Source organism: Acanthaster planci, linkage group LG07 (assembly GCF_054643075.1).
Source record: "Acanthaster planci isolate LZ-2023a linkage group LG07, COTS_SCS, whole genome shotgun sequence".
Taxonomy (NCBI): Eukaryota; Metazoa; Echinodermata; class Asteroidea; order Valvatida; family Acanthasteridae; genus Acanthaster; species Acanthaster planci.
Window position 1 is genome coordinate 9,079,209 of NC_141783.1, and position 14,118 is coordinate 9,093,326.

The 14,118-nt window shown below is 41.3% G+C and overlaps 2 protein-coding genes across 2 annotated transcripts in view; one reads left to right on the forward strand and one right to left on the reverse strand.

Annotated features, from left to right (window-relative positions):
* Positions 1-1,230: 1,230 nt before the first annotated feature.
* On the reverse strand, positions 1,231-9,396 carry LOC110986043 (HUWE1-associated protein modifying stress responses-like). The gene is made up of 4 exons (XM_022247634.2): positions 9,048-9,396; positions 8,304-8,387; positions 7,104-7,397; positions 1,231-6,788 (listed from the first exon to the last, which is right to left on the reverse strand). The coding sequence occupies exons 1-4, from the start codon at positions 9,244-9,246 to the stop codon at positions 6,592-6,594; spliced, it is 774 nt and encodes a 257-aa protein (XP_022103326.1). The 5' UTR covers positions 9,247-9,396; the 3' UTR covers positions 1,231-6,591.
* Positions 9,397-9,601: 205 nt separating this feature from the next.
* The window catches only part of LOC110986042 (ubiquitin C-terminal hydrolase 7-like), a 35,039-nt gene continuing 30,522 nt past the window's right edge, over positions 9,602-14,118 (forward strand). Inside the window, exon 1 of the mRNA XM_022247633.2 lies at positions 9,602-10,026. Within this exon, the coding sequence (XP_022103325.2) occupies positions 9,963-10,026 (64 nt within the window). The 5' untranslated portion in view covers positions 9,602-9,962. The remainder of the gene's footprint in view (positions 10,027-14,118) is intronic.

Here is a 14,118-nt window from a genome sequence, read left to right on the forward strand (position 1 = left end):
CAAATCGCACGGTTTGTTTACAAGCGGCTAATGTAAAAGGGAGTACTGTTGATTTCCTTTTCCCCCGTGCGCCTGGGACGAAAGAAATTTGTGAAGTCTTTTTGTTTCATTGAGCCCATCTAGACCAGAAATTTAGAACCATGATCAACCGTATTTCACTAAAAACTGATTTTCAAATGTGTCAGTTAGTTTTACGATGAACATTATCACTTCCAAATCGTAGCCAACGTATAGCTTCGCCGATATCACCAGATATGCCCCATCCGACATATTTTTGTGGAGATGTGCATACACGTATAATGTTTTCCATTTCCAAATCACTTGCACCTTAGCCAAATCCCGTCACCGCTGGAAAAGTTAGCTTGTTCATAATTTGTTAATTTAGTTAATATTACGATTAGAAGTATACATGTTTATGTCATGTAGTATGTTGTGAGCGATCGGCACCTGTCGATCTGCACGTCTTAGTCGATCATGCGTGACATTTCCACCTTTACTTCTCTCTTTGGAAAAATTTTCACAACTGTAAAAAAGAAAAGAAAAGGCGACTGCATAATGAAGGAATTTTCTGAGAATCGTCCGATGAGACTGACTGATCGCGCAAAGATCGAGCGATCTTCGTGGCGCGTCGATCAATCACGCCCAAAAAGCATACACATTTCCTGCTAGAGAACGTAAAGTGCGCCCTCTGCCTGATCTATAAACTTGATCCTAGTCCCACTGTAATTGCGCGTCTCTACTGTGTACGTCAGTTTAACAATCACGTTCGGGAAAAAACATGTGTGTGTGATTTTTCTATTTCTTTTCTTTCTATACCGACTGATAATTTATTAAACTTTTTGTAAAAACAACAGGACTTTAACAACAAAAAGTTCCAGTATAAATACAATTGTAGGGCCTATAAGTGAAATTCGTGTGGTGAGTGTAACACTTGAACAAATGAAAGCTGTTCATTACAGTATTTCTCTTCAAATTCACATTTACTGTTAAAGACGACATTCAAATATTGTTTTAAGTTACAGGAAAAAAAAACAAGAAAAGGAAAAAGAAAAAAAGGTATGAAGAATGTGAAGTCACATGTAATTGCCCTTGTGCATTTTAGTTCAAAACCGAGTGCAAAACCTGTCAGATGGCCATATTGTATCAGCTCAAAATCTCCAAATTTTGTTTCTGAAATAGAATACAAAGCTATTTCCAACAGCCAGTGTAGTTATGAAGCCATGAAACCGGTTTCAGAAAGGTTCGAAACCAAACTTGTTGTTTTTATTCCTTTAACAACAGTTCTTCACTGGGTCTCAAATTCCTTTACAAATTCTTAATCTGTACATTTATACCAGTTGACTTTAGTCGACTTAACTTTATCCAATATGGTCTTCTTTATTTGCCACCATTTTTTTCTCTTGTCTACCTATAGAAATTACAAAAGCAGAATTTTTTCAGGATTAAATTTTTATTCATGTAATCTCCTCTGACATATTCAAACATCACCTTTACAATCAATTCAACCAAGTGACAAAGCATGTGCACATATCAGAAGAGTTACGAAGATTACTTAATCATAAGAAAAACAGCATGGTGATGTAATACAAAACTTTTGCTGGCACAGAGACCAAACGTTAATTAATTAGCAGGGAGCTGTCTTGACAGAGAATGAAATGGCATTTATAGGCATTGATCACCTGATTGGAGTTCACTGCTTTGTAATGGACCAACCACAGCATAGATGACTATCAGACGAAGGTCAATGTGCAACCAAGGGATAATTATGCAGGCTGTCACACTCTGAATTCAAACAGAAATACGTTATGCACCCTTGTGTCTTTTTCACATGCCGGGTTTGTTCGTGCACAGTGTGTTCGTCTTTAGCTCAACATTCAGGAAACAGGATAAGGCCCACATTCTGTTTTAACACAACTTGTTGTATTTCCTCTTATTACTCTCACAGAGCAGGGATTCAAATGAAAGAAAAATATTCAAGCTGCCACTGTTCACAAGGTCATCATGATACAGAGAAGGTAAGGTGTGGGGTGTGAGACAGTTTTTGTTACAACTGTACTCCGATGGGCCAATTTGCTCCATGTCTCATCAAAATGGCTCGGCTATCTTTTTATCAGGCAAACAAATCAAATGTTTCTCTTTCCAAAATGGCATCATACATTTCTGCAGATCTTAGTTTGTGTCCCTCTTTCGAACTACTCATCCAAGCTCCCTCCAAAAATTCCCGAATCCATACGAATCATGAACTTAAAACATGATGGATGAGTGTAGCACACATGGGTGACACAAGTCTGGATGTACAGCCATGTGTCTGTAGTCTCGTATGAGGCAGCTGGTTATTTTTAGTACAGTAATACATGCACAGGAGTTAATTAAAACAGACCACAAATGAACAATGCCCATAAAATTACCCCCATAAATTTTCCTGTTGCTGGGAGTATGCATTTACTGGCATTTGGTCCATGAAAAATATGTCAGTCTGTTGCTAAGTACATGTATGCATCGTACAAGCTGCTATTGATAGGTATGGAAATGTTCCATGTACGATAAACTTCTACCTGGCTGTGATACAAACTAATATAAGGTCTGGTGCCTGACATGGAAAAGACCAAACTGCAAGCAAACACAGCTGCATTCCTAACAAGTTCTTTCCTTTTTTTTATCATCCGTGAAACAGTATGTGCATTATGTGTAACTTAGTAAATATAACATTGATACATGTGGCTGAAGCACCCCCCCCCCGGAATACTAACTCTAATGTGCCTTCTTTATGGGCTCAGTGTCATGGTGGTAATCAAGTCCATTACCAGTCTCTGTGAGTCCGTCACAAGTCGTCTCATCTTAAGCCAAGTCATAACCTACTGTTGATAGGTATGGAAATGTTCAATGTACAATATACAGACTGTGACAAGAGCATTCTTTGGTCACGGTCCACCCTGTTACTTATGACTGGCCTCGCGAGAGGACTTGTGACTAGACTTGGGATGGATTCAACTACAACGCACTGCCCTGCAGAGCTGTATATAGCGACAGTAGCGCCAACTTAAAAGACTCTGGAACCAACATTACTGTTCATTTTTGTGTGCAGTACTGCATGCAGCTATTGCGTGCTAATTGTCCAGGTGCACCGACTCATCATCCACCATTTTGGTTCCAACAATTCAAACACTCATGTCGCCACTCTCTCTATACAGTTGACTCTCGTTATAACAAAGTTGCAGACAAATTACTTTGTTACACAAAGGACTTTGTTATAAGAGGAGTGAAAAAGCAAAGAGAAACATAAGAATTCAAGAAAGTGGAATCCTCAAAATTTGTTCTTTATAACAGTATATTGTTATAATGGTGTTCTTTATAACGACAGTCCACTGTAAATGGCTCTGTTGCCTGAGCACCAGAGCCCCCTCAATGGGTGAAACACAGAGAGCCTAGCAGGAAACATTCGGTTTGTGTCCGAGATTCCCACCACACACTTCCGTTGTGCCTGCATGCGCAATGCCTGACATGGAAGTGTGCACTGCTCGTCTCTCAAATAATGTACTGGTTTCACATGGCAAATTTGTAACCAAGCTATAAGTATGTGCCAAATAACAGACAGTTACCAGAGTGAACAGATATTTGTATTTTGATTCTCTAAACAACAGGTTTGAGATTAGAGGAAGATGAAATATCCAGGAAAAAATGACCCGAGGTTTAGAGGGCCCTACAGCGGTGTCGGGTCTGAGGCGTACATTTGTGTTGGCCTAAGAGCGGCCCTTAAAACACCTATTTCTTGAGTATCAACTCTGTATCAACTTTTATATGTAAAAAAACCTTGACTGAAAACTCGGAATTTCCCCCATTTTAACAAAATGCTTTTGCAAAATCCTGAAATCAGGAAAATCCTGTGAAAAACAACTTTCACCTCTTAAACAAATATCTTACACTTAAATCATTTAGAAAATCCCCACAAATCTATGCTTAAATAAACCAACATAGAATAGGTTTTCTCCTCGGTCCACTTTAGTGTGTTACATGTATGATTTTGTTCCATGCATGTACAACGTTTGTTCACACGTACTGCTGCAGAGCAATAAAAGAATGGTGTAAGCCAATTACAGCGGTGGAACCACCGTGTGTTGAATGTCTCTTTTCAGCCAATACGGTGCTGTGACTTGCCAAAACGCGCGTGCGTCAGGTTTACAAACACAAGCAAGAATGTGGTGCCACAACGTTTACTGGACTGGTACACTGGTACATGTATGGCATCTCCTTGGAGACCTGGTCTCAGTCTCGAGACCGTCTCTAGACCTTTTTTTGGCAGTCTTAGTCTTGTATGCTTTGGTCTCAGTCTCGGATATAAAGGTCTCGGATAGAACGCTGACGGGTACCTCCATGCTCTACAAAAGACAGACCTTCAAATGGCACATTATATGTCTGAAATCAGACGGTGCTAGTAGTGTGGGTTTTGTGACTGAGCATCTATACAGGGCGCAGATTTCTTAACCATTTGGTTGCAATGCTATTACTATGCCAACTGCTTTGAACTTAATGCAAAAAAGATAAGATTGAGTACAGTTTGTGACTTTTGGGGGAAAATATGGAGGATAGAGAAAAGGAAACTGTAAAGGACAAGCAGTAAACTTCTCTTGCAAGACAAAAACATGTAAAATGTGTGGCAAACTCGAGCTCAATTAATGAGCATTCATGAGCAAACGGTTTACGGTATTTACAAGTGCATACACACAGTCTTCGAGTTATTACAAATACATTATATGCAACGTACAATAACTGTATTAGTTGATGTACACATAGTTTGTACATGACGGCTCACACACTTTAAACAACATGAAAGCATGTTAGAACATTGTTTACAAAAGTATCACACCCGCATTGACCTGTCCCCCTCATCTGAAACCCTTACAAACGGCAAGCCCGAATATTTGGTTCTCACAGGTAGGGCCATCTTCCTGATAAAAACGGCACATCCAATGGAAACATCTGAATGCCAAAGGGCACCAAGTGATGTCATAACCTGGGCATCAGACCCCAGGGCTATTAGCCTCTGTTGCCTTGGTATGTCTCTAGGTGTAGGTCTTATCTAGACTCAATAATACGTGCATCTTGAACTACACCACAATTGTGGAATGGTATGCCTGTAACCACAGCGCTGTGAACACTACGGCTGCTGAAGCATGGCATTATGAGATCACTGTCTCAATCTACGATGTACATTTACGTGCACAACAGTTGCCCATCATGAAGGTGTACAACTGCACAGCTCAGTTTTAGCTGAAGCCTGCCATGAACGCATTAACAATGCCCAGTGCACATCTATGAAAGTCTCCATGTTTTTTTCTTTCCACTTGCCAGTGTATTTCTTTGGTGCAATGCATATCAGTGACCGACATCCAATGATGCAGGTGGTAATGCTTTGTATTAGCACAATGACAATACTTGGAGCGAGTGACAAAATTATATCCCACAGACACGTACTTCCTGTTTAATTTTGCTATATGACAATATGCAATATGAGGACGTGTCATTCATTGTTATTAATGCACAATTTTGGGTGCACATGTAACTTGGTGCTTTCCGGGTAGTTAGAAGTTTGTGCTTGACAAATTTTGGACTTGAATTTCCAACCCCCTTATTCTTCACTTTACCAAGAAAACTGCAACTAATCAGACTAACATCTAAAGTTTATCACTGGTTCAGTACTAATGTCTTTATTAGGTCTGCCAACACAAGCTTTAGCATGCCCACACCTTGTTTACCTGACTGTAAATTGGTACACTAATACGACTCCGCAAACTGCTCTTGCTAGACCTGGTTGGACTCAGGTCTGATGGGCCCCCCTGCACCATTAGTTAATGTGGGGCTTCAAGCGTGAATTCTGTTCCAAGTACAAAGAATGTGTTCCGTGGTTACTGTTTGCCAGATTTTAGCTATTTAATTGAAGTAACTACATCAGAAATGCTTAAGGTGTCAGGGTCAGTTCACACAAACCTTACTGAAACTTTTGCTGCCATGGAAAATATTTTGGTCAGACTTGAGAATAAACACTATTTGTATTTGATTAAAGTATACCAAGTTTAATGTTATCACATCTTTTGTAAGGAGATGAAATCCTACCCACTTTCAGTAATTACCGATCAAATCTCTTTTTCACAATACAGGGTACTTATCTTCTACGGACCTTGGCCTACATTACCAGTGTGCATGGCAAATACCAACCAGTGCAGTAGTCATATGGGTAGATTGGAAGAAGAACTTCTAGCCCACTGAATAATGCTCTGTAACACCCCCACACATGGCACAACTTTCCAGAATGCCAAAAATAAAACATGTAAACCGGATGACGATTGGCACCTTGACGTCGTGGGTCTTTTCTCGTTGGCAAAACAATGCACATGCTGATCTCTGCCCACCTGACATGCTCCTACTCCGAACGCTGTGCAAAATATGATGCTTTTCCCAGTGGCTTTTGAAGATCAGCCAATAACACCTTAATATATTAACGTTTTTACTTTCTTTTGAGATTCATTTTCTGTTTTTTTCAATTTTTTTTCTTCTAAGTTTGTACACCTACTGAAAGCAACACTCCTGTTTTCTTCATAGTAGTCGGTTGCGTTTATGAGAGGGCGAGTCCATGTGCACGTCACTCGGGGAAGGGTTTCTCTTCCGCGAGTCGGGATGGGCAAAGAGTTCATCAGGGAAGAGATCTAGTACGTTTCCATGGCGACGGCGCGAATGGGAGTGGTGCGGGGGAGATTGGGAGACACCCACATTTGCCATAGCTCCATTTAAACCTAGCACAAATGTAAAACAAGTGGATGAATAAGCTTGCCCAACAGAAGTACAAAAAAGGAAACACCTGACAAAGTAAATATGACCATTCTTTCACCCAAATCCAATCAAGTGGTGTCAAATCGATGGATTTAATTGTCCGACATTTAAAAAGATATCTTTTATTTTCACTTAATAACTTTAAGCATTGTTTATAAATAGGTTAATAAATGTATTTTTGTCCCAATATTATGGGAAATTGACGCCCAAAATAGAAATAATCAGTATCCACCTCAAGCATATTACTAAACGTAGTATTCTGTGAGCATTTGTTTCACCTTGTAAAGCTAATGCTTCTCTGAAGGGCTGCAGATCATCCGTCGTTTCCACTGCATGCCCGACGTCGTGCGACTGGGCATGGGTCCGCGGCGAGGAACGCTCCGACACACCCCGGCCCCCGGGGCTGGGCCGAATCCGGGGCGGGGGTGCCTTGCCGCACAGGAATGCCAGGAGGTCCTCCCGCTTGATGTAGCGCCGGCGCTTCTTGACCCAGCCCACAACGTCCCTGGTGCGGCGCTGGTGCCCGATCTGCGTGCCAAACTCACTGGTCCTCCGGTGTGCTTCTAGGCTGTCTGTAATAAAATGCACCGTCAACAGTCTTCCCTGATTGAAAATTGTCACTCATTTGTGTAACTAGCAACTTATCTGAAATGCTACTCATCAACTAAGGTCCTGAATAGTATTTGTTACCCGAATGCTTTCTGTATTTTCTAGGTTCCAGCTGGCAAAATTTTAAATCAAGCTGAGGTTTTAGCTGAATGCACAATTTTGGAGCCATTTACTTTTGATGCGTTGCTACATGACCATGTAAATGATAAGCTAGATACAAAACCTTTTCTTCCCGTGTGCTCAGGATTACAGCCAAAGTCTGTCCAAATTCACCAATTAAAGGTGAGGGATACAGTGGATGGGGCCAACCCAGAACAGACTTCATAACGGCTTTTAAACCGAAGATGAAAAGCACCACCACTGACATTCTGGAACTTCCCTACATCCTCAAGTCCACCACTACACAGTAAACCAATGGCATGTTACTGTTACTTCACAGAGAAAAACAGGTCTAATGTAGAGTAATACACCCGATACTAGTTGGGCTCTATTCTAGTCATTCACGTGAAGTCTCCCCCTAAAAAACTCAAGACATCTTGGAGAAGAGCAACAAGCCCTTCTTAGGGTTAGTCTTGTGTTTTGCAACGGGCCACTGATTGGACCCTGTGAATAAGGACTCCCTCATCAGAAATAAAAGGAGAGTGACTGGCCCTTCATAATCTTTACTTCATAGGGTCTATGCTCTGATGTGTACAGCCTTCTTGGCAAAGATGCCACATGAGATTGTGCACATTCCAGTGAGAACTGGTTGAGCACACTCCACAGTATGTGGGCAAACCAGTTCACAGTATGTGTGTCCCCACACAACAGTAGGATCAAACTGCAATGTGCTCATGCCACACAGAGTTTATAGTGGGGACATACCGTACCTTTATACAATCTGGTGACTGAACTAGCAGCGTTCTGAAACGCAAGCCAAAGAGGTAGGGCATTGGATGGATTACACAGACGTTCTGCAAGGAGAAGCAAAAAATATTACGTCTTTTATGAACAGGATAACAAAATTAAAAACCTCTTATATGCAACTTTATCATGCCAAAGTCCAAGAAGTTCCTTTTGTAATGGTGCAGACACACTGACAAAATGATACAGTAAAATGCACAAAAAGGTAAAGCAATCAGTAAAAGAGGGGACAATTATATGTTTGTAAATTAGGATATAACTAATCACATAACTTAAAATAACTAGGCTTCACTTTAGTACTTCCTCTCTTCTTCCATTTTTAGTGGAAGCCTATTTTTTTCCATTTCTTAGTTACTTGAGTTTTGCCATTTATCTCCCCAAAATATCAACTGTTTCCGCCAAATATCACAAATACATGTAAATAATTTTCCAACAGTAAAACCCTTTCATTTCTATCAAGAAAAGATAATTACTAGCCTAATAGGCCAAAAAATACATGAAAATACATCAGAAGCATAGAAAACCACTTTATTAAATTACGTTTTTATATTTGTTTACTTTTTTGACATGAACAGGAATAATGAATGACTGTAGCCTACACATGTACATCACAAACCATTTGCCATGTTTGCAGACTGTAAATGATTTAATAACAATTCTAAACTACATCACGATCACGATATCCCTCTTTGTTCCCTTGTAAATCTGACCGAGTTTATAAAGATGCGTGACGGCGCTGGCGCAGGCTTGAAAGCTGTGCCACAGCTGGTCGGCAGCGACCTGTCGTTCTTGGGGCAGCCTCTCGTCTAAGTTGGGTTCGCTATCGAACTCTTCCAGACACTGCTGCTCCCAACTTGACGCCCAAAGTTCCCCGCCAGAGTCGTCTCCTCGCTCCTTCTGTTCACTCATGGTAGGAGCTGAGAGGTAGTTTGCCCTAAATATACTATTAAGATGAGATTCTTGGCCCTAAAACATGTCGATAATTTGGGGAACAATTCGTCAATACGCCCTGCGAATAACGTCGAATGTCGCAGTGATCACGCAATGAATTGTGGGCGAGTGAGTTCTGCGCAAGCGCCGTACGTCATTTCCCCATATATTTCATGTTAATTAATTAAAAATGTTAATCATTACAAACTCTACTTATTATTATTGCCCATCTTTCTGGAGAACAAGCAAAAAATTTTAAGGTCATAGAAAAGGAAAATTAAATTTTCAAATGTGGCATCAGAGAGAGGGAATATTTACTTCTTTTTTCGCTGAGGACATCGACTGTATGTACCCACAATGCAACATATTTTTTAGAGGCCATGTTACTTGTTTCTTCAATGGGTTTTGATAGCAGCAATGAGAAGGCATGAAACTCTGCGTGTATTTCACAGTTTCTCGACCAGTTACTGTTTGTTTTCGCACATAGAGAAATTCTGAAGTTGGTTTCTTGATGAGCACCCCTTTACGGAGGGGTTAAGGCCGCCGAGATTGGGCGCATCGCGAGTAAGCACGTCAAGGTGCCGACAGCGTCCCGGAAAACTCCCTCATCGCCCGGCAGTGAACGGGGGTCGGTCGCGGACAAGTCTGAGCGTAAATTTTTAAAGAGGTCGAACAACAAAAGTCCGATCAACAACATGAATCACTGCGATGAACAAGAGCGACCGCAAAGTGAGCCAGAGGAGATGGAAACGCAGGAGGGTGAGGCCTGGGTCACTTAAATCTTTAGTTACCCTGCTTGTAATTTTTGTATGGTTTTACTTTAGGCCTGACTTTCATTCATACCTTTGACATTTTGAATCAATGAATGCTTGACATGCATCAAGCCGGTCGATAATCAAGTCATCGTGGTCATTATTTATCAGTGTTTACATGATTTATGACTTCTGTTTGCCTCTGTGCCGGTGTTGTAGGTCTCGAGACCGTCTCAAAATGCTTGAGACCTTTTTTGCTGTCTCAGTCTCGCCCTGTCAAAGCCTCAGTCTTGGGAGGGCCGGTATCAGTCTCGAAAGTGCCAGTCTTGGTCTCGAATGCCATAGTCTCGGGTCTCCCCTTGAGACCAGTCGAGACCATAACAAAATGTGCACCTATCTACCACGCATGGACGTGGTTGCAAAAGGCAAAATTTCTTCCGCTTGAGTCAAATCTTCAACCACTGATATAAATACAACACAGTAATGTTCAGTTTTTTTGCAATAAACACTGAAATCGATGCTGGAATGAAGACTAGTCAATGCAGCATGATGCAACCTTGTCCCAAGTTGCTACTTTATTTCCAATCCAGAGTAGCCATGCTGCTTGACACCATGGAGATGGAATGAGGTTGTGAGTAGCGGAATTCACACACTAGACTGGTTCTTGTTCCCTGTGTAGTTTCCTGCTGAATGTAGGGCCGGGACGGGAACCAGTCTGTGTGTCAGCTTTCATTCCGTCATGTATGTGATGCATGTTGTTTTAGTAGTTTCGTTACGGTACGTCTTTTTTGGATATTTGTTTTTCAGTATTTTGCTTACAAAAACAGACTAAGGATCTTTGTTTTGATATTTACATCATATCATTAGGGACACTCGGGTTTAAAATGACCAGACCAGGGTAAAAGTAGAGCAGGGTCGCTGATAAAAGAACTGAGACATTCTTTAACAAATATGTGACAATCACTGACTTTTTCCAAGAACCATGTGACCACAGAAAGTAACATGTCATCAGAAACCCAAGTGAAAACAGACCCGATATGTCACACCAAACACAATTGGCGAAACGACAAGATTTGCTACATGAAGATACATGTACAATTTAAGCAGTTGATTTTATTTGTCGATTGAAAGAAACCTTTGGGTAACAAAATACTACATGTAGTATTTCATTGGTGATTTGTTTGTGTGCCAAACTATACCACGAGAATAAATAAAAAATGGGCAAATAACCCATGTCGCCACAGCAGAGCAAGTTAAGTTTGTTGTAATACACACATTTCATGAGCTTCATGACTTCAGGACTCGGGGACTCCCGTTTAATCACTCAACATCCAGACAACGTTTTAAACAATTATTCTCCGACATTGACGAGTGTTTATTAATGGTAATCCAAGAAAACAACTGTGCCACGCGGGCGCGGCGCGTCGTGGTGAGCACGTCCCTGCGATTGCGCTGCATGGACCGAACGGCTTGGCCGAGGAAATCGCTACTAGACTACAACAGCACACTCCACGGTGGTGAGTTGGCCCCGACTGGCCGCAAGTGCAGCGCAGCCTGGGTAATGGACTCTTCACTGCATAAAAGTGGTGCGCGTATGGCAAGTGTTGAACATTTTCACTGCACTATGCTTCTCGTTTTCGCAAGTTTCTTCATGATTTTCGGAACCTTTCACACCGCTTTCGCAAAATGCTCACACTGTTTTCGTACACTGTTTTTTTCTCAATGTTTTCGCAAATGATTCACGCTGTGTTCACAAAAGATTTGCACTGTTTTGGTACAATTTTTGCTCTGTTTTCGCACTTCGTTCTCCCCTTTGGCACCCAATTCGCTGTGAATTCGCTGTGAATTCGCAGGGGGGAAAGTTGTAGTCAAAATGCGAATGTGAATTCCTTTTGCATTTTTTCCCATTCCTTTTTGCAGCGTTAACTTTTAAATGTAATGTACTGTATGGTACATGTATGTTTGTTGGCCTCACTCACCACTTTCCAATTTCGGAGCATTGATTAGAGGGGTTAGATTTCAGTATTCACATGAAGTTGCCCCTTCTTCCACATTGGAGGTCGTAAGGACAGTGATGCATCAGCCATTCACTTTCTCTGGCTTTGGCTAAGAATGACACTCGGAAGTCATTTGATAGCAGCTCTAGCCGCTTCATGTACATTCAGACATGGCTGTCATACAGTAGGAGCTGAGGTAACGGTAGCCGTCAGAGTTTGGATTTCTTTGGTCAGTGAAGGGCAAGGTAATCATCCCTCCATCTAGGTACCTGCTGTTGGGAAATCCACTTGCCCAGGGAAGGGTTCGAGGGTATGTATTGCAAAACACCAAGGAAGTTGGCACATTGTCTGGACTGCCTGTAGAGGTGTTCCAGGCCTCATGTACAAGATGAGCACATGTACATGTACATGTTAGCTGTACATGTACATTATTAACAGTCGGGCATTTAAGTCAAATCTACCATTTTCCATTCACCCTGAAAAAGCTGAAGGGGGAGAGGAGTGGAATCCGCCCGTCCTTGTATATTTTGATGGTGTCGCCACCACACATCAAGAGTACTATTTAGACGGTGTAAATTCACACCCCTGAGGCTGTGCAAGATGTGTCTGTTAATATTAAGTTGTCATTTAGAGTTTGTGCTTTTCCCATGCATACATGTAAATGATTTGCACGTACATGTAGATATGACCTTCTCTCTTGACACATTACTTCTGCTTTGCATGTGTAATGTCATATTACTGTGTGTGCATTGTGTTACTGTGTGATCTACAGTAAGTTGGTAAGGTACATGTACATGTGCATGTAAAGGTGGTCATGTGCAGAGCACATGTACTTAACTTGCATGTTATTGGTCCTTTGCTTATGAGCATGTGTTTTGAGAAACTATAGAGTGATCAACACCAGTCCTGGGTCCACACAGAAATTGTCAACGTTGTTTCCTCAAATACTTCATGTGTTACACTATTGTGGCTGTGCAGTCTGGGATAATTTACTGGTAAATGTACACAGTCCTTCATTTTAAGGAAATCCAGGAGAGCTATAAATCGCTCTCCTCAAATCTCTCAGGAGAGCAAAACGATTCTTTGTACTTTGGGGGTCTATATTGTTTCCACTTTCTCTGATGAATCATAATGTTCTTTGGGCAATTTTAAAATTAATTAATTTAGTTTAGTTCAGTTAGAAATGGGTTTACAATACATACATCATCTTGTTGCTTGTTTTTTGTTTTTTTATTTGAACCAGCATTGTTATACTTAGGAATTAAACACACACTGTATAGACCTGACTAACTAACAGACTAACGTCACATGTAAGTTTCAACCTACAATTCAACACAGTTGTACGTCATGTACGTGTGCCTTTAATTTAAATGAAAGTGGAAGTGAACCTTTTTCCTCCTGATTTTAGCATTCCTTTAAAATAAAACCTGAAGGGGGTTGGAAAGTTTAAACTGCACTTCAGCTTTGTTCAGCTTATGTAGACGGTAACAAACCCACCTCAATCAAAACAGGAAAACGCCAAACCAACGCATGCGCACACATGCGAACACCCAATGTTTACGGTCCGACACGCTGAGGGGTTTCCTGCGTGTATTCAATGAGCGCACGCGATGAACATGTACATGTACAATGTACATGTATGTATGCACAGAGCAGCGTTTTCATGACGTCCAAAAGCTCACGGCACACTGGGTTTTCTGCCGAAGCGCCTCGTAAAGAAGATCGATACTGATTGGCTCTTTTCGTCACTGAACACCAGTGTTGTAGTCGAGTACTTTTTTCTGAGTACCAAGTACTGCCGAGTACTTTGACTGCCGAGTACAAAGACAGGGCGAGTACTTTGCCAGCCGAGTACAAGTACTGGTTTCCGAGTACAAGTACTTGCACTTCCGAGTATGAGTACAAGTACAAGTACTTCTAATTCCGAGTATGAGTACGAGTACAAGTACTTCTAATTCAAGAGTAGTTTTATCTTAAATTAGACACTCCAAGACCTGCCACTGTGTAAAAGAAACACCGAATGCACATGACATGGCTACAAGAACAAGTGATCTGGCTAGCAATGCCACGGTCACTACACATGCATTGCAGCAGTTGACACA